Source organism: Gallinula chloropus, assembly GCF_964237585.1.
Source record: "Gallinula chloropus genome assembly, chromosome: 2".
NCBI lineage: Eukaryota > Metazoa > Chordata > Aves > Gruiformes > Rallidae > Gallinula > Gallinula chloropus.
In genome coordinates this window covers 32307196-32327727 of record NC_140086.1, presented here as the reverse complement: position 1 = coordinate 32327727, position 20532 = coordinate 32307196, and the positions used below count along the sequence as shown (strand labels likewise).

Sequence of the window (20532 nt, the reverse complement as noted above, 5' to 3'; positions counted from 1 at the left end):
ATTACTTTCTATTTTATAAGCTTACATTGAATCTTAACAGTTTTTCTGCACAGTGCAAACAGTATTTCCACATAGCCAGGTTTCTGACTGGTGGTAAGCATTTTCAAAAGGATGAGGATACAGTCCCTGATTCTTCAAAGAATGTATGTATGTACACTAATCCTACAGTCTGATTCATTTACTTTAGTGGGCTTTGAAAGTATTCTGTGGGAACTAAGCTGTGCCCCAGGTAGAAGTGTTTTTTTCTTATTTTGTAGGGGCTTCCATAGCTACTTTATTTTGCTGCTGTTATCTTATTTAGTCTTTAAATTAAAAAAAATCTAACACATTACTAATATTAGGTTTTTCTGTTTTTTCAAGATTACATTCAGTGTCCATATTGTCAGAGAAGATTTAATGAAAATGCAGCTGATAGACACATCAATTTCTGTAAGGAGCAAGCAGCACGTATTACTAACAAGGGGAAACTGGCAGCTGATACCAAAGGGAAGCTTCCTACTCGAACACAGGTAAATTACAACATTTTTCTTAATTTGTAACGTCAACATCAAACTTGTTAAATAGTGTGTTGCTTCTAAATGGAATTAACTCTTTTATTCTGTAACTTTAGTATTTTTGCTAGATTGAAATTAGACACCAAGTATGGGAGAGGTTTTTGCTTTCTTATGAGAGTTGCAGAGATCCATAAATCAGGTGGCAGCACTTGCAAAGTCAAAAACTGTCATAAATGTAATACAGAGATTTATGAAAATTACAGATCAGGGTAGCAGCTGGAAGTAAGGTGCAGTGTTTGTAAAGAGAGTTGAATTTTGGTGTGCAAGTCTTCTGAATCCAATTCAAGACTATTCTTTAAGTGGACAAATAAAGGTATGTAGCTAGAGGACAACTGTCATCAATATTTTGGCTAATTAGAGGCTTAAAGGAACTCTGGCACATTAGGGTAAGAGCTGCAGTAGTTAACGTATGATTGAAACAAATGAAGGATTAAAGTGGACTTGTGCATTCATTTGGTAGTAATGCTCTCTTTCCTGGTAACTGTTAGGAGTTAAACAGACACAAGCAGTTACCTAGTGGTTCTTGCACGGTATTCTGAATCAGTGCTGAAACAGGTCCAGAGCACACAGATGACAGTAAGATCTGAAAGACAGACTGCCCATGAGTATTCTTTCTAAAATTAACTGGCAATGAGCTGATAATGTTAAGTTTGCCATACAGCTATGAAAAGATACGAGAAAAGCTATAGAAAAGCAGAACATATGCAAGGACATACATGTAAACAAAACCACTGAGTAAAGATAAATAATGTTTCCTACCAGTGTCATCTGTATGTATAAGAAAGCAGACTACCAGAAACCATTTGCATGATCCCATACCAGAAACAGGTTACTTAGCAGGCAATAATTGTTTTCCCACAGCACCTGAGATAACTGCCTCTCATGTTACATAGATAGTTTGATTTAATTGCTTAAATTTCTAGGTTGTATTTTGTTACAGTACAAACCTGCTGCTGTTAAGAAGATGCCTTCTGTAGGATCAACACCACCATCATCATCATCACGCTTACCACAGCCAAGTGGTGTTAGCAAAACTGTTGTAGGTATGAAATGAATTTTACAAATTTCCCATTTCCTTTCTAAATTTAAGTTCTCAAACTGTACAGTAAAAGCAACATAATTTTATCAGCTGGAAGGAATTGTAAAGGGTTGCACACTGACTTAATCTAAGTAAAAAAAAAAAAAATTGTAGGAGGAGCTCCATATTAACAGTTTTTCATAATACAGGGGTTTTTAATAATTTTTTCCTTGTGCCCTGATTTATTTATTTTTTTACTTGCATATATAATGGCTATGTACATTAATGTTGAAATTGATATAGTGGTTAGTAAAAATTCATTTAAAGTGAAGTTGGAAAGGGCACTGGTTGGCATCTATCCAACAAGACTCTTGAGCACATAGGATCCTCTTGTGGTTTATCTATCAGGTCAAATTAGAGTTTTTTTAAGTTGAATTTGCAAAATCGTTATGTGTGATTATGCACTTTGCATAATCATATCTAGTACTGATCTCTCACCTGAGATCTTTCTGGGGCTTAATTCTGTAGCTAAATTGTATGCTGTATTGATCAGGATATGGTAAAAATTCATAGTTAAGACATGTATACTATAATTATGCAAACACTGGTGTTGTCTGATTTCAGATATCATCAGATATCAAACATGATATTTTAGACTTCTTTTCTTTCCTTTTTTCCAAAGAAAGTAATTGAGATTCAGTGGTTTTTACTGTAATAGAATAGTTTCAGTTGTTTCCAGAAATTTACAGAAGCTATGTATGCTTGCTTTTTCATAGAATCTTGACACTTGCTCTTATCTTGATATTTCTAAAACGCATTTTGAATTTTACTCTTAAAAATCTGTAATGAGTTGTATCATTCCAACAGCAAATTCTTCTGTTTTCTTATATTTCCACACTTCCTTCAAACTCTAAGGTGCCTCTTCAAGTAAGGCATTATCTTCATCTGGATCAAGTGGGAGCAAAATTCAGACACTGTCACCAGCTCATAAAAACTCATTGGGAATGGTGAACCTACAAGCAGGGTAAGTTCCCATTTAATGTTCTCATTTATGCTTTATTTCATATTTATGTTGTACTTATTCTGTAAGTCTCTGTGGTCTGTTTCATGTGCATTTTTTTCTGTAAGCTTCTATAGTTCAGTGTTTAGAATTGCTTCTCTATTTATAAACATAATTAATGTTTAAGGAACGTCAGAGTAGGTAAGGATGCATTTTCTAATATTAAAATAATTACAAAGGATGTAAAGTGATAAAACTATATATAAAGTATGAACAAGTTATAGAATATGAAGAAGTGGTTGGAACCATAATTATTTTTTAATATATAAAAATGAAAATACTTTAAAAAGGATAAAATATCAGGCATAATTTCCTGCAATTTGTGTGGAAAAAAGAGAGAGGCGTATGCCATAGACCACAGGCCAGTTGTGATAGGATGTTCACTGTTAGCACAAAACGATAGTTTCCCTCTTCCTTTTCCTGTCTTAAAATACTCAAGAAACAACAAATGTATGAACACAAATAAGGCAACATAAACCATTTCTCTACAACAGCAACAAGCAGCTGTATTGTAGATATGTTATAAATATCATTAGTGATCAAAGAAGACTTCTTCCTATAAATCGGGTTGGATAGTGGCTATATAAGGTGAAGAAAAACAGCAGCTTCATTTTGTGAGTAAGGACATTCAGAAAGAACTCATGGGCATGTACAGCTTTATTAATTACACAAAACCCGTGATTTTTAGTTTTTCACTTTTAAATCTTACAAGTTATGCACAGGTATGAATTGCAGCTCTGTCACACCTCCTTCCTAATACTAATACCATGTAGCATGAGGATGCAGTTCTCTCCCTCCTTGCTCTACCCACTCATGCAAAGTCTTTAGACATAAGACTGGAGGCAAAATTCATGAGGTTGTTAACAATTCCACCACATCCACCCCCTAGTCCAGTCTCCTAATAGTCTTTTGTGGGGAAGCCAGCCTCACTGCTGTTTGTAGGCATCTATCCTTCTGCTGTTAGAAAATCCCAACCTCTGTTAATCACTGATTTATCACACTTTTCCATTTTTCCTCCCAGCCCCTCCTGATCCGTTTTCTTCTGCTGCAAGTTGCACTAGGGGAGGTTCAGGATAGAAATTAGGAGAAATTCCTTCTCAGAAAGAATGGTTAGGCATTGGAACGGGTTGCCAGGGAGGTGGTGGAGTCACCATCCCTCAGGGTGTTTACGGAAAGATTGGATGAGGTACTTAGGGACATGGTTTAGTTAGTAATATAGGTGGTAGGGAGATGGCTGGACTAGATGATCTTGGAGGTCTTTTCCAACCTTAATGATTCTGTGATGAAGATTACCCCGACCCAGGTGCAGGACTTTTCACTTGTTCTTGTTGAACCTCATGAGGTTCACAGGAGCTCACTTCTCCAGGTCCCTCTGGATGACATCCTGTCTTTCTGGCATGTCAGCTGCACCATTCAGCTTGGTGTCATGTGCAAACTTGCTGAGGGTGGACTCAACTTCATCGTCAGTGTCATTGATGAAGATACTAAATAATACCCGTCCCAGTACGGACCCTGAGAGGCACCACTTGTCACAGATCTCCATTTGGACATTGAGCAATTGATGACTACTCTGTGGATGTGACTATCCAGCTAATTCCTTATCCACCTAACAGTCCACTCATCAAATCCATCTCTCTCCAGTTGAGAGAGAAGGATGTTGTGGGGGACTGTGTCAAAGGCTTTACAGAAGTCCAGATAGATTATGTCCATCACCCTTCCTGTGTCCAGTGAAGTGGTCACACTGTCATAGAAAGCCAGCAGGTTGGTCAGGCAGGGCCTGCCCTGGTGAAGCCACGCTGACTGTCTTGAATCACCGTCCTGTCTTCCGTGTACCTTAGCACAGCTTCTAGAAGGATCTGTTCCTTGATCTTCCCAGGCACAGAGGTGAGGCTGACAGGTCAGTAGTTCCCCAGGCCATCACCAGGGACTTCCCCTGACAGACATGACTTTTCATCTATGATGGAGAATGGCTTGGCAGCCACGTCAGCCAATTCCCTGGGGACTCTGGGATGCATCTCATCAGGTCCCATTGACTTGTATATGTTCAGGTTCTTCAAGTGGTCATGAACCTGATCCTCCCCTACAGCAGGAGGGGCATTACACCCTTGTGCCCCATCTTGCTGCCCACTGACCCAGTAGGAGTGAGGAGAGCTGTTGCTAGTGAAGACTGAGGCAAAGAAGTTGTTGAGTACCTCAGCAACCTTGTCTGTTATTCTCCTTGTCTGTTATTACAAGGTCACCATTTTCATTCATCAGGGCGGGTATGTGTTTCTTCCACCTTCTTTGTGTTACTCTTTGCATCCCTTGCCAAGTTCAGCTTCAGCTGCACCTTGGCTTTCCTGACCCCATCTCTACACAACTGGGCAGAATCTCTATATTCTTCCCAGGTTACCTGTCCCTGCTTGCACTGCTTGTGCAGTTGCCTCTTGCTTGTTAGTTTGACCAGCAGGTGTCAACTCAACCATTCTGGTCTCTTCCTTTCCCTGTCTGATTTCCTACATCTGAGAACTGAGAGCTCTTGTGCTCTATGGAAAGCATCCTTAAAGATCTGCCAGTTCTGTTCTGCTCCCTCATCCCTAAGGACTGTTTCCCAAGCTCTTCAGGGATTTAATCCAAGGATTAAATCCCTGAAGAGATGGAATTTTGCTTTCCTAAAATTGAGTGTCCTAACTACACTCCTTGGCTGTCCCATATCTCTCCGGACCTTAAACTCTACCAATGTGTGATTGCTGCATCCCAGGCTGCCTCCAATCTTGATGTCACTGACAAGCTCACACACATTGGTGACTATCAGGGCTAGTATTGCATCCCCTCAAGTAGGGATGTCTATTACCTGGGCGAAGAAGTTATCTTTGATGCCTTCTGGGAGTCTCCTGGATTGTCTACAGCTTGCTGTGCTACTTTTCCAACAGGTGTCAGGGTGGTTGAAGTCCCCCAGTAGGGCAAGAGCTCTCAAGCTTGAAGCCTCCTGTAGCTGGAGAAATAAGGCTTCAAGCCTTCATTTAAGGGCCTTGATCAGGTGGCACCTTGATTAGGTGGCCTGTAGTAGACAGCAACCACAGTGTTCTCTTTGTTGCCTCTGTCTCTAGTCCATAGGCCTTTGACTTGCTTGTGGCTATTCTTCAGGGACAGCTCTTCACACTCTTACCTATTTCCTGATATAGAGGGCAATGCCACCACCCCTCCTTCCCAGCCTGTCCCTTCTGAACAGCATGTAGCCATTGATAGCCACACTCCAGTGATGGGATTCATCACAGCAAGTTTCAATAATGGCAGTGAGGTCATAGCTTCCTAGTAGCACAATAGCTTCCAACTTCTGTTTGTTGGCCAAGCTGCATGTCTTCATGTAGAGGTTCTTGATTTGGGCTGTTAGCCATGTTACCTTCTTAGTGGAATACCCCTTATTTCCCTTAAGATGTTCCATAGAATTTTCCTTGCTGGCCTCTGTTACAAGAGCAGCATTTCCAGAATGCCCCAGGGGGACAGGTGGAAGGCCATAGTGTGTCCTCCTGCACTCTGTCACCGGCAAGCCTGGTATATTCCCTTTCCCCCTTCAGATCTAGTTTAAAGCCCTGTCTATGAACCCTGCAAACTCCTGGGCAAAGACCTTCTTTCCTCTGTGAGAATGGTGGGTCCCATGTGATGCCTGTAAGCCTGGTACCATGTAGACCATCCTATTGTCAAAAGCCACGGAGCCATGTATTAGTGGATCGGTTACGCCTGTTCCATCCATTGTCACTGCCTGCAACTGGAAGGAGGGAGAAAAATCACCCACATTCCCTCACTAGCCGGCCCAGGGACCTGAAGTCCCTCTTGATCACCCTTCGACTATGTACTGCAGCCTTGTCACCCCCCATGAGGAAGAGCAGTAGCGGATAGTATTCAGAGGGCCATAGCAGACTAGAAAGTTTCCTAGTGATGTCCCTAACAGTGGCTCCTGTGTGACAGCAGACCTCCCTATGAGTAGGGTCTGCCCTGCATATTGGTTCCTCTGTTCCCCTTAGCAGACAGTCTTCTATCACTATGACTTGTCTTTTACTTCTTGCTGCATATGTAGTAATTCAGAGGGTCTTGACCCCTCCTCTGGTGTAGACAAATCAGCACCCACATTGTCCTTTGCCTGGTCCTCCACAGTTAGAGACTCATATCTATGGTTAAGAGGCATTGTGCAAGGAGGAGGTTTGTTTGCCACCCTGTTTGCGGAGGCATGTGCAAGGAGAGGAGGTTTGCTGCCCCGTTTGCAGACTAGCTTCCACTCACTGTTTCCCTTAAAATCCCTGCCTGTGTCCTGATGGGGGAATGGTACCAATTCTTGCTCTGCTGACCTGCACGGCGAAGACCTTTGTTTGCTTTGTATGACTTCAGCTTTGCTGTTCCTGCTGCTCTCTTCCTGTATTTTCTCAGAATTGTTAAATCTGGATAGTGATCTAGGTCATTGTGAGAGATAAGAACCTTAATCAATCATTAAGTTATGGGTGTGTCATAGATAATTGGGATGTAATCAGAGATGTTAATATTTCAGAAGCAACCAATGGATGGGGTGCGAGAATAAAGGAAAGAGTCATCTTGTGTAGTTATGGAAAATGTCATTAATTAATGTGAGCAAAAGGAAATAATTTTTATAAGAAGCAAGGAGGATTAGGTCATATATGCATAGCACGATTACAAGGGAATGTTACCACAGGCAGAGAGGTGGATTGGTATGTGAAACTTTGATCAGTGCAAGAGAGGAATGGTGATGTGGGGAAGAAAGAAGAGGTGGAAATGCTGGTTACAGAATGGCGTCCTTTCCCTGGGAAAAGGAAGTAATGGAATTTAAAACAATGTGGAGAAGGCACATCATGACTGAGGTGCAGTAGTTCAATTAACATACACTGATGAATGTCAAACAAGTAGATCTGCAAACCACAGTAAAATAAGTCAGCGGAAATAATTTAAAGGTGTGTTTCTGACCTCAGTGATGAATCCCAGCTAATTGGGAAAGTCTTTTTCCTGTTAATAGATTTTCTGATTGCTGTTTATAGTGGTTTGTGACGGGGTGTGGGGTTTGGTCTTCCCTTCTTAACAAGGAAGTTTAATTTTACCAGTCAGTTGCTCACCAGAGTTACTACCTTATAGTCTGTAGTTTTCTATTTCTCTTCTGAAGCTTGTAATGTGACCAAACCAAATAGCAGTTCATATATGGAGAGATGTTTCCATGGGTTCTCTGTGCTCACATATGCTGTTAACTGCAAATAGATGACTTCTGATTGGCATAGCTCTCAGATAATCATCTCTGCTGAGAGGCAGTGAATGTTAGTTTGGCTCATAACCTCACTTAATTGCCTACAGAATTTCCATGTTTTTAGACTATGGGTGTGATGGGTGTGTTTCTGCCTCCAGTCATCACTTCTCAGTTCTGAAGAAATGCATGTGTTCTTCTTGTCTTTGCCAAACAGTCCACATGATTTCTTGGGGGCTGAACTAACCGGTCTTGTCAGATGGCAGCTTCTCTCTACCGGAGATCTAGCAACTCTTTCTTTTGGCTACTTTGCATTCAGTTCTGAGAAACAGTTTGTCAGGAGTTACATTGAAGCAAAGAGGTGGAGGAGCAGCTAAAACATGGAAGTGTTAGGTGCCTTATATTTTCTCAACCTCAGATTGCTCACTTAATTATCTCACCCTCAGCATTTGGGTGTGAGGAGGAAATATATAGGGTTCTGCTGAAATCCTACAAAATTGTATCACATCAAGGACAATGATAGTCAACATCCTAAGCCAGAGAGTAAGAATAGTTAATATTGTGGTAACACAGGTTTTAAATGCCCAAACATCTTATAATTTAAGCTATATCTAATTGCAGTAGAATTATTTTATGAAATAAAAGCACTTTTAAAATTTTATAAAAATCACCTTCATTAGAATGAAACAATATGTATTGCTTCTGCTAGATTTATGATTTAACTAGTAAAATGACAAACCATGGCATGAGGTCTGGGATTCTGTTGTACCTAAAGCAGGCAGTGCTCATGCTGTAAGATCATGCCCTTCCTTCTGAGTTGTTAGTGAACTAATTTACTAAGCACAGTGTTTAGTGAACTAATTTACTAAGCACAGTGTTTGTACATGTATTAAGGACAGTCTTTCAAATGGAGCATTAAAGAAATCATGTGGGTTTTTAAATATTTTTTTTGTTATTATTTTTCCCCTCGTGGCAAATATTTAAGAGCCTACATTCTTTTTTGATCAAGTAAAATTCCAGTTTTTACTGTAAGAAACAAGCTCCAGTAGTTTTCCCTAAGGCTATCTGTGACTATTTTTTTTTTTTAATTTTTGCATATTAATTAAATGAAACCTTCCATTTTTTCTAGATTGTTGTAATTCCAGTTTTGGCAGAGAGATACTGAGGCTTAATAGTAGAATTGCGATTCTATTGTGCAATACCAAGGATTAATTATATGTATATTGGAGGGGTAGAAATTTAATAAGGCGCTTCTGCTTTCTGTACAATCACGGTACCTGTTCTCTGTGATGGACATGCAAAGGGACAAGAAAAGACTAGCTGCTGGCTAATATAACTGCCAAAAGTGATTCAAGTATACAGGCGTGCAGATTCCCTCTTGGTCTTTAGGTGGCACTCTTGAACTGCTGCCTGAAACTATTGAGGCACATGAAGCTGCCTGGTGCGTTCGTATTCACCACCAAGGCTAAGACCAACTGAGCCTCTGAGGTGTTCAGTTCTGTAAAGGGAAGATTCTTGAACTTTATATGAAGTTCAACTTAAGTATTGCACTACAAGTTTTTATTTTGTATGAGCAGAAATGCAACCTAATTTTATGAACCCCCTTATTTTAAGTCATTTTTGCTATAATATTTCTTTTTTTCAATCTGAATTCTCCTCTCAGAGTAGTCCACACTACAGCATCATCAACGTAAGATAAGTTAGTGTTAGGCTTACTTTGTACATGTAGATTGCAATATGTCAGTTGAGCTCTGCTGTTAAAGTTTTCTTTTAATGCCTGGACAGAGTGAGAGCAAAGCCAGTTATGCTACACTTCCATCAGTGCTTACAAGGGCACCGTTTCTGAGTCCTAGAGAAGCAGTGAGAGCACAAGAGTAGCATGTGACTCTACTGTAGTCATTAGAGAGCCTTCATTCACTTGCATGAAAATAGGATTTAATCTTTTTGGCATTGAAGAACTGAGAAAAGGAAAAATAATTCTACAGAAGTTGTAGTTAGGCTTAGGTTTTGATGGTGAATCATATTAAGATACAAAGATTGATACGTAAAGAGTACAGAGTTTAGCACTATCTTGTATTTCTTGGGGGTAAGGCAGTCCTAGCAACCTGTCAGAAGTAATTGAGCTTGAGGAGAAAAATGGGTAGGTGGTTCTTCCTATCCTAAGGCTAAGCAAACGGGCTAAATCCACCCCCACATGCAAACTGTTTTGCCTAGCAGAATTTGACACTGCTGTTGGTGGCTAGCCAGGGATCTTTTGCATGTACAGATTAACTGTCTGTGAATGTTTCATTTATGGATATTATTTGATTATTTTAATGGGACTTGGAAAATTATGTGATTTTTTCAGTATGGAAAATGAAGCTATAGAAATTACTTCGTAATTTTTATTATATTTTGGGGTTAAAGCATACTATTTAATGTTAAGCCTATCAAAGTTATGCCTTCTGGGAATCTTGTCTCTTAGTGACACATACAGCTGGAATGCAATATGTGTAGTATACCTAAAATGTGCTGTCAGTTTGGGGGGTTTTTTGGGTTTAAGTGTAGAAAAATACTGTAGTTCTTTATTGGGGTAGTGTCATGCTTCAAGATTATAGTCTTTGATACTCTGTGAAGTTCTGTAGTTTACAAATTATGTTGAGAAATTGCTAAGGGCTCAGAAAAGAGCTAAGAAAATCATGGTGGGTTGGAATATGTGTCTTGCAATGTCAAGAACCTCAGTCTTACTTCTCAGTCCTTGGGAATATGTGAAAAGACTATATTTGTTCGAACAGGAATTGATTAAGCATTTTCTGAGCTGATTTGTTTGAACTAGAAAATTGTTTGGAAGGAGGGGTGGGAAGAGGAGCTCTAGGGGGACTTATTTTATAAGCCTACATAATTCGAGGCTTAAATTGTCAAAACTAACATTTTGGTGTTCCCTGCTGACTTTGTTGAATTAATATCATTTAGCATTGTTAATTTTATTTTAATTTTTCGTAAGGGGGGATTTCCTTTGATGCTTTACAGATGTAACATGGATTGTATGTTTCACACCAGAAGCTTCCCAAAAGAACCCCAGATTATGTTGTAAACTGTATAGGTTCTGTGCTTTGATGTTACTGCAGGAGGAGTATGAAAATCAATGTGATGGGGGTGTTGGGAGATACACCAGAGCCTTTTTAAAAATAATAAAAAATATGTTGAAAATACTATGCTTCCTTGATAGTGGTTAGCTGTTAAGTAAAATTTCTGGCATTGTAGTTTATAAGGCTGTATGACAAGAATTAGAAAACCACACAGTAATTTTAAGAAAGCATTTCTTTCTGTGTCAGGGTGTTTTATTGGTTTTGCTGTTCATTTTTTTTCCCATGACATCCATTTAGGGGCAGGAACTTTACAGAAGAGTTCATTTTCAGCTACCCAAACATTTCCATCAGTCTTGCTTGGTATCTTTATAGGTTTTAGGGTTTTTTAAATATCAGAAAGATCAATAAAAATATTCTGTCATCATTTTCCAATTTAGGCTTAAGTTGCTAGGCTTTTTTGAGAATAAGAAACTTTTGTTACATTATTGTGGTAGGAGTGGAGATATAGTGGGCTTTTGGCAGGTATGACTGTATGGTGTAAGATGATAAAAATGAAGAACTTTAAGACCTACATTTTCTAATAGAAATTGTGACATTTCAAAAGCTGCAGTTCTCCTTATGATGATGCGTGGGAAGGAGGGATGGTGGTGTGTTTTATGGTTTGGTTTTGGGTGGTGTTTTGGTTTGGGTTTTTTTTAAATTAATGTTTTTAAAATTAGATTTTTGTTCTTTTTGGTTTGGAAATGTTATCTGTAATAGTAAAAAAGTTGTAAAGGTTTGCCTGTGCGTGTAGTACTGTCTCTTGTGAGTGGGGTTTTTGATCTTAAAGTCATTTTTCTTTCAGGCTTTCCTCTTTTCTCATCTCCATTTAAAAAAAAAAAAAAAAAAAGCTTGTTATTCTCTGTAAGCACAATGTTCAGCCTTTACAGGAAAAAAAAACCTTCCTTGGTAATTCTTAAGGAGGCTTGTGTTTACATCTGTTGTTTTCTAACATCTTAATAAGGATACTATGACTCGTAATTTCGAGCTCCCTTTTCTAGATGTGATATAATTGATATGAAAGCTATTCTTAAAAGAAAAAAAGCCAAATGTGAGTGCATTGTGCAGATTGTGAGGATAGCTGGCACTCATTTTTTTGTTTAGTTTTAAAGGTGTTGGTTTTTTTTTAAATGTATTATAAACCAAGTGCAATTATAAGTCTGTGACGTCCTCTTCTCTCTAAAGTAAGATCAACTGGGGTTTTTTTCTGGATTATTAATTGTCTGATTTGTACATTTTTTTAATCAATTCTCTTTGGGAATATAAGTATTTAATTGCAAGTACTTCTTTAAGGTGTTTGTTTTATTACTATTAGTTAAATAGCAATCTAGCAATCTCCTTATGAGTACCCCTTTATATATTTTAGTAGTAAGATGGACAAGTTAGGCCCACCACTGCGAACTGGAAGAGGTGTGCAAAGGTTTTATGACATTGATACAAAAAGAGACAGTATCATCAAAAGACCAAATGAGTTGTTGCCTATACAGAAGTAAGTATTACAAATCAGTGTGATTTATCTGTTTTCCAGAAATGTTCCTCCAAAGCACTGAAATCATGAAAGTGTAGCCTTGACAGACATCTACTGCCCAGTACGTTTTCAATGTAAATATTGTGGGAGAAGAACATATAATAGAATTAATTACATTAAATAATAATATTAATTTTAACATTTAATATTATTCATTAATAATACTTTAATAAATACATTAATTAAATGTAATGTAACTTGATTCTATGATAATTAGTATAGCTAAATAGCTTCATAGTAGGAAAAAAAGGTAAAGACTTTTCTCAGATTCTGTTTTTTTTGTCACTGACTGAACTAAGAGTAATGAACTTCTATCTTTGTAAAATTGATTTAACACTGAATTTACCTGATGTAAAGGTGAAATAAGCATTTAAACCTGATAACTGTACAAATATCTTCATTGTAGGCAAATGTTCTATGACTAAATAATTTTATTCTCCTAAAGTAAAATATTATATCTGTCTCCTACTTCAGTAGGATAGCTGCAGTGGTCCATGAATGTAAGCAAAGCAGACTTTGTAATGAAAGGTAAAGTCTAACTTACCTGATGTGAAGACTTCTGAATATTCAGCAAGCTGAGGTCTAAGGTCTAAGTATGGAAGAAAGCATATTCCAATATTTTAAAGAAGGACTAGATACTATATTGTAGTTAACTCTGTGCTTATAATTTGGAAGATGACAAAATCAAATGGGCTCATTTTTCATAAACAATGCCTTAAAGGTATATGGCAAAAGAGAAATTAAAAATTAATTATGTGGCACATACACAGAATGTAATGCTTTAAATAGTTGAAATGTTTCTAAATTTCTTAAAGCCATCTTAGTTTTGTAACCAACATATCTTTGAGGCGGTGCCAGAATACTAGAATTTGGGTTTCTATTTGAAGAAGCAAAGGAAATGAAGGAAGGGGAAGCTGCTCTTAGAGAAGCAGATTTATTTGTGTTCGTTGTATGCTTCACTAGATGTAGAAATCCTGTGAACCTTCAAAAACTAGGTCATTTTTTCATTTTGTAATACACTACTAAGATGTTGAAAAATTGGCATAGTGATTTCCTAACCATGCAAAAACCCCTATCCATAGAGCAATGAGTTGATTTTTTTTTTTCTTCTTGAACTTTTTTTAAGAGTATAGGTACTTACTCTGCTCTACATAGCATGACTCTTGTTCTTAATCAAATCTCCTCTGGGTTTGCAAATTAAAATCTGCCTTCCTTGCAGGAGGTTACTCAATCTGTTATCCGTCACCAGCCCTGGATGAATGAATGCAAATAGCTACTAACAGTTGTTAAATTCAGTACAGCACTGTGGATCACTACATTTTATGGCAAATATTTCTGGACTTTGGCCTGCATGCCACTAGTCATAAGGAACTTATTTATGATTTAGCACAGAACTATGAGCAGTTGTGGGTGACAGGGACATCTGTCAAGAATATCTGAAAATGCCCTGTCTCTGAAGAAAGCCTGGTATTTCAATATTTTTAGAGCAAAACTTTTTTTTCAATCTTAATTTTTCAAGCAGTGGTAATTCAACTAGATATACAACATGAGCTGCTTTAGGAATCAATCCTAAATCAATCTTATTTTAAAAAAAAAGCCTTTTTATTTTTTTAATTGACACTGGATAATAAATGTCTTTAAAGGTCTGTCCATTTTTTAAAGAGTTTAAGATGGCATTGGTGCACAGCCTCATCTGCTCTCTGACATGATACAACTTAAAACAGGGATTTACATACTTCTACAAAACCAAAACAAAAAAACCCAAAAAAATAAATCAAACGAATAGAAAAGCATCAGAACTGGACAACTAGATAGAAGTGGCAGAGGTTGGGCGGATTGGGAGAGACCAGGCTGAGGTGACAAAAGTTGAGCTAATCAAGAATGTCTGACTTTTTTGGAAAGTATCTTTCCCTGAAGATCAGATTGCAACTTAAGGATGCAATTTCAAGATTTGTCATCAAATATACATGAAACTTGACACTAGTTAGGTGTCTAGATGTGGGATGAAGAAGTTTGTAGACAGTGGCAGCCTGCAACATCTATTGATTTACTCATCAAAATGGTAGAAATCATTGCAGTTAATTCTATGGCTAATTAAAGTTTCTAGTCTGAAAATAGATTTTTTTTTTCTTGAAAAATAATTGGGGGTAAAATTCTACAGAAGTTATGTAGAAAGGTATGTTTAAATTTCAGAATTAAGTTGTCCTGTATGTTTAAATTTCAGAATTAAGTTGTCCTATCAAACTGGTGGTTTGACCCTGGCTGGAGGCCAGATGCCCACCAAAGCTGCTCTATCACTCCCCTTTTCAGCTGGACAGGGGAGAAAATACATATTGAGAGGCTTAGGAGACGAGATAATGACAGGGAGAGATCATCCCGTAATCAATGTCATGGGCAAAACAGACTCAACATGGAATAAAGGAAAGACAATTCTCTAATTTATCACACTGCACACTCAGTGACACCAGAGTCGGGTAGCAAGAAGTGCGACCAGATCTTAAAGCACCTCCCCCTCCCCTTCCCTTCTTAGCAGACTGCCCTTTAGTCATGATTTCACTCCCTTCTTTCCTCCCATTGTGGCATAGGGAGGGGCAAGGAATGGGGATTTCAGTCAGTTCCTCACGAGTTGTTTTCCTTCTTAGCTGGGAGGGTATTCCTCACACCCTTCCCCTGCTGCAGGGGAGTGTCCACCCATGGGAGACTCCTCCACAAACTTCTCCAACGTGAGTCCTTTCCCATGGGGCTTCAGCTCTTCAACTGCCTCAGTGTGGCTCCATTCCATAGGGTGCTGACCTTCAGGCCCAGACTGCTCCAGACTGGTTGCCCACAGAGTCACAAGTCCCCCAGCAAACCTGCTCTGGCAAGGGTCAGTCTCTCCACAGGCTGCAGGTTTTGCTGCCAGGAGCTTGCTCCAATGTGGGCTTCCCAACAGGGTCACAGCGCCCTTTGAGTGTTTCCACCTGCTCCAGCATGGGGTCCTCCACAGGCTTAGATGGGATCTCTGCTCCCAATCATCATCTGTGGGCTGCAGGGGGACAGCCTGCTTCACCATGGTCTTTCATGTGCTGCAGAGGAATCTTCCTCCCCGGCACCTGGGGCACCTTATCCCCCCACTTCCCTGACCTTGGTGCCTGTACAGTTTCTCACATCATCTCACTCCATTCTCTGGCCGCAAAAAGCGGCTGCTTGTGTTTCTTCTTCTTAAATGTGATTCCCAGAGGTGCTGTGACTGTTGCTGATGGGCTGGGCCTTGGTCAGCAACGACTCCGGCCTTGAGCCGGCTGGTGTTTGCTCTGTCAGGCCTGCAGAGACCTATCTGCTTCTTGCAGAAGCCACCCCTGCAGCCCTCCTTCTCCACCAGAACCCTGCCACACAAAACTACAACACAAACCTTTAATCAATAATGTTCTATCTGTCCGTGGAACTCTGCCTCCCTCAATAGATGAGATGAACAGTGCACTTTTAGTATGCCTTATCAGTATTTTATTTTTTATTCCCCTGGTTCAGTCAGTGGCCTGTGTGCTGTATAAATCATGTTTTTAAGACATAAATTTCTGGGAAATTTCTTTGGTATGCACCTAGTATTAAAGTATCAGGTAAATTTTTACAGTACCTGGTGGGATGAGGGTATAATATGCATGTTTTACAGAAGTGAACAGTTGAAATACAAGAAAGAATAATGGACAATTTTTCATGTTAAATTCTTTCAAGTATCTATTTCTCCTAGCATTTCATTAAAAATTATTCTTTCAAAGTACATCCCAAAGAGACTTTAGTTTAAGAAATTAATGCTCTTAGTTTTGAAAAAGTAGTATGTTGATCCCAAGTTGAAAATCCAGAGAAAACTGTCAGTAATAATTCTGAAAAAAATGTTTTAAATTACTTGTAGTTGTGTATACAGAATTGAGACACAGTTATGTTCTATGCAACATCATCTTATCATCCCTCATGATTGATACCATTTCTGTGTCTACAGATGAACTTTTCTTTATACTTTTTTTTTCCAGCCTCTATAACAAGTAAAGTAACAGTCCAGTATGTTGGGTTTTTTTTTTTTTTTACTATTAAGCTCTAATGAATTTTACTCCATTACAAGGAAAGGCCTCTCCTCAATGTGAAATGCGATGGGTGATATAACACACAACAGAGTATTTGACTTCTGTACTGTTGTGTGTACTTGTAATAGCGTGATTTATGTCACACTTAAAACATTCATCCTGGAATTCTGTAACATTTGAAAAGACTGATATAAATCTTTAATTGGATTTAATTCTAATATAACTGAACTCAGTGTTTTTCATGTTGCACAGTATTATTTTTACATGAAACCATCTTTTAAGTATCACTAAATAAGAGGGCAAGTAGGAAAACTAACAGAGAAGATTGGTGCCCAGTAAACCAGAACCTTTGACGGTTCCACTCCACCTGTGGCACGTATGAGCAGTTCTTGATAAATTTGAATACTGTAGTTAGATGTAATTTCACTTTATTTAATCTTAAATTTAGTTTATGTTTTCCACTTTTGTGCTTAATCATTTGAGCACTTTTCCACTGAGGTGTTTAAGTGATGGAAGTTACTGAAATCCATCTTTAGCCTACAGTCCAAATGTGCAGGAAGAAATGTTTTATGGAACATGTCTAAAATTCAGGCATTATTACATTGTTCCTCAGTTGTGTCAATGCTGTATTTGAAGTTCCTGTAATTGACTGTATCCTTATATATACTTTGAAAAACCAACCAAAATTAAGTTATTTATATTTCTGAAAGGAGCATTTAGGTTCCTCTGAAGGGATGGGGGGAAAAAAGCCACTCAAGCTGTTGTTACTAACTGGTTCTTGGTGATGAATTTTTAAACAGAGTAATTTATTTATTTATTTATTTATTTATTTATTTATTATCCATGAGCCACTCCCAACTTAAATATCTTTTATGAATCAGTGTTCAATGAAAACAGAAAAACTTGGTGGGTCATGCACACGCGCATTGTCAGTTACTGAAGTTTTACCAAAGAAGAAGAAATCCCACTTGAGTGGTAATTCTTTTGAGCAGTGACAAAAAATTCTGTCCTTGGTCACCGATGAGAAAAGGACACCCCTTACTATCACTATTTCTTAGTACTATTCAGATTTTTCTGGAGATTCTGATATTTCCCTACTTGTCAAAAGCAAGCAGTGAGGTGTTCTGTATGTTGAGGATGTGCAATTCATTGCGCACTGGCTTCTCATAAAACCCATGAGCCCGGAGGAAAGCAGCTTTCACAGCAGTGTGGTCATGCTATCAAAGACAACTTTAAGAATACTGTGATAGACTAGAAAAAAATTAGGCCCTAATGCCCAGATGGATGGACATTCTTTCCTCACCTCCTTTTATTTATATTTATGCTTTGAACAAGGAGGATCTGTAGCATTTTCATAGAATCATAGAATTATAGGGGTTGGAAGGGACCTCGAGAGATCATCGGGTCCAACCCCCCTGCCAAAGCAGCTCCCTAGGACATATCACTCAGGTGTCCAGACGGGTCTTGAATATCTCCAGTGAAGGAGACTCCACCACCTCCCTGGGCAGCCTGTCCCAGGGCTCTCTCACCCTCACTGTGAAAAAGTTCTTCCGCATGTTGGTGCGGAACTTCCTATGTTCCAACTTGCAGCCATTGCCCCTTGTCCTATCCCCACAGACCACTGAAAAGGGGCTGGCTGATTCCCCCTGCATCCCCTATTTCAGATAATTATAAACTTTAATTAGGCCCCCCCTTAGTCTTCTCTTCTCAAGGCTGAACAGTCCCAACTTAGCCTTTCCTCATAGGGGAGATGCTCCAGGCCCTTAATCATTGTAGCCCTTCTTTGGACTCTCTCCAGGAGATCCCTGTCCTTTTTATACCAAGGAGCCCAGAACTGGACACAACACTCCAGGTGGGGTGTGACCAGGGCAGAGTAGAGGGGGAGGATCACCTCCTTTGACCTTCTGAGAAGTATGCCTCCCAAATAAAGTCTGTGGCTAAGCTGAAGGAGAGTAGTATTAGATTAGTTACAAGGATGAAATTCTTCACTGTGAAGGTGGTGAGACACTGGCACAGGTTGCCCAGAGAAGCTGTGGCTGCCCCCTCCCTGGCAGTGTCCAACCCAGGCGGGATGGGGCTTTGGCCACCCTGGTGTAGTGGAGGGAGTCCTTTCCCATGGTAGGGTGTGGTAACTAGATGATCTTTGAGATCCTTTCCAGCACAAACTGGTCTGTGATTCTATGAAGGAAAAAAAACCAGTCGCGATTCACTTCATGTTGCTCACAAAGTATTGAGAATATGGTATCCTTTCTACATTCTTTTTAAACTATTAAGTCCTGCAGTCTACTGTGGTTCTATTTCTCCAAAATCCCTGCCAGTCCTAAGAAGTGACTTGTCTGCCAAGCTAGACATTAGAATGTACTAAACAACCAGTAGTGCAGGATCTACTTTTATTTTGGTGTGATAACAAGTGAAACAAACAGGAAGGGACTTGCTGTTTAATTTAGCTTGTCATTATAGGATTTAAGTCATATTCAATCCAAAGCAAGTGAGTCATGCCAAAGCTCTTCTGTCTGCTTTTGGTAAGAAAGAAGTTTTGGGTTTTTTTCTCATACAGTTAATTGATATGTAGATTGTTGAACTTTTTTTAACATATATAACTTGTAAATGCATATTTTTGTGTATGTTTCTGTGTGTATGTAATTCATTAGACATTTATTCTATTTTAGAGGCACAACCAAAGCACGGACATCAACCCCTCCTAGTGTGGCAAGAACCATGAGCACGGGTGCTCTAATAAACAAAAGAAAAACTAGCAATTCTGACATTTACTCAAGGTAGCTTTTAACTTTGTGGGTTTTGTCAGCAACAGAATCTTCATTAAAGGGGAGCATTTTTATGGGAGAAGTTGGGGAAAATATTATTCTATGCAGTTAGTAACTCATTCATGGTCAATATGGTTTGACATGTGTAAGATACTTGATATATTTTGCATATTTATGAACTAACCTGTGTCATTAGCTGTCTTGGCTGTGCATGGAGGACTGTTAGAAACAGCCAAAAACCTCTTAGGAGCTGTTGGAAGAAATGAGGGAAAGGTCTTCCAAATGGGAAGTGAGTGGTTCAGTTGAAACAGAATGAAATATGCATACTCAGCTCACCAAGAAATTCTCTGGTGTATGCTGCTTTAGCCTTTCTTGTTTTGGCAAACTAAGTTTTCTAAGTTTTCAAACACTCTAGTTAATCTAACTCATGAATGAATTATTTCATCCTGCTCCAAAAATAGTGGAATTTTTTGTTTCCTTGCAGGGAAGGGGGGGTATCTAGAGATAAGTAGGGGAGTCTAGGTAGTATGCTACTAAATAAGGAGGAAGTGTAAGCAGGAAAGTAGACAGCAACAGTGGCAGTAATTCACTGCCAGGATTAAAATAATTTTGCATCAAGTTACACTGAACTGAGTTACAGAGAATGTCCTTTTCCTGGGGATTTTCAGGTCTGACAGCAAAACTGGGTATGACAGTGGAGACTGCCCATCCTCAGTCAATGGAGGAAGTTCGAAAAGCAACGAAGGAAATTCACCTCTACATTTATCAAAGTTCTGCCATGAATGTGGAACAAGGTATCCAGTGGAATGGGCGAAGTTCTGCTGCGAGTGTGGAATTCGAAGAATGGTTGTGTGAACGCATTCTTTAAAGTGAAAAGAAAATGAGAAATTGGAAACATCTGCTATGTACTGCTGCATGGAAAGCTAGAGCACTCCTTCCAGTGTGACTTCATGCTGCAAAAATGCTGAAACATCATATTGCAATTTTCCGAGTGCAATCTTCTGGTTACACAGTTATTTATAAGCAAATATATACTGTATATAATAGCAGGTACTTAAAACTAGGCCATTCAAGGAAATAACCTTTAATCTCTGTTGGAAATACTTAAAATTAAGGTTAAAATGTATTACGTAACTTAGGTAGAAATGGTTCAACGTTATTTTTCTTGTAATTCCTACTAGATAAAGGATTATTTAAATCACTTATGCAGGATGATATTTA

General features: G+C 38.8%; 1 protein-coding gene across 1 annotated transcript in view; it reads left to right on the top strand.

The window, feature by feature from the left end:
* Positions 1-20217, top strand: part of ZC2HC1A (zinc finger C2HC-type containing 1A) — a 37398-nt gene extending 17181 nt beyond the window's left edge. The window contains exons 5-10 of the mRNA XM_084279877.1: positions 361-509; positions 1495-1597; positions 2488-2596; positions 12330-12449; positions 19216-19323; positions 19980-20217. Of these exons, the coding sequence (XP_084136003.1) occupies positions 361-509; positions 1495-1597; positions 2488-2596; positions 12330-12449; positions 19216-19323; positions 19980-20166 (776 nt within the window). The 3' untranslated portion in view covers positions 20167-20217. The remainder of the gene's footprint in view (positions 1-360; positions 510-1494; positions 1598-2487; positions 2597-12329; positions 12450-19215; positions 19324-19979) is intronic.
* Positions 20218-20532: the final 315 nt, after the last annotated feature.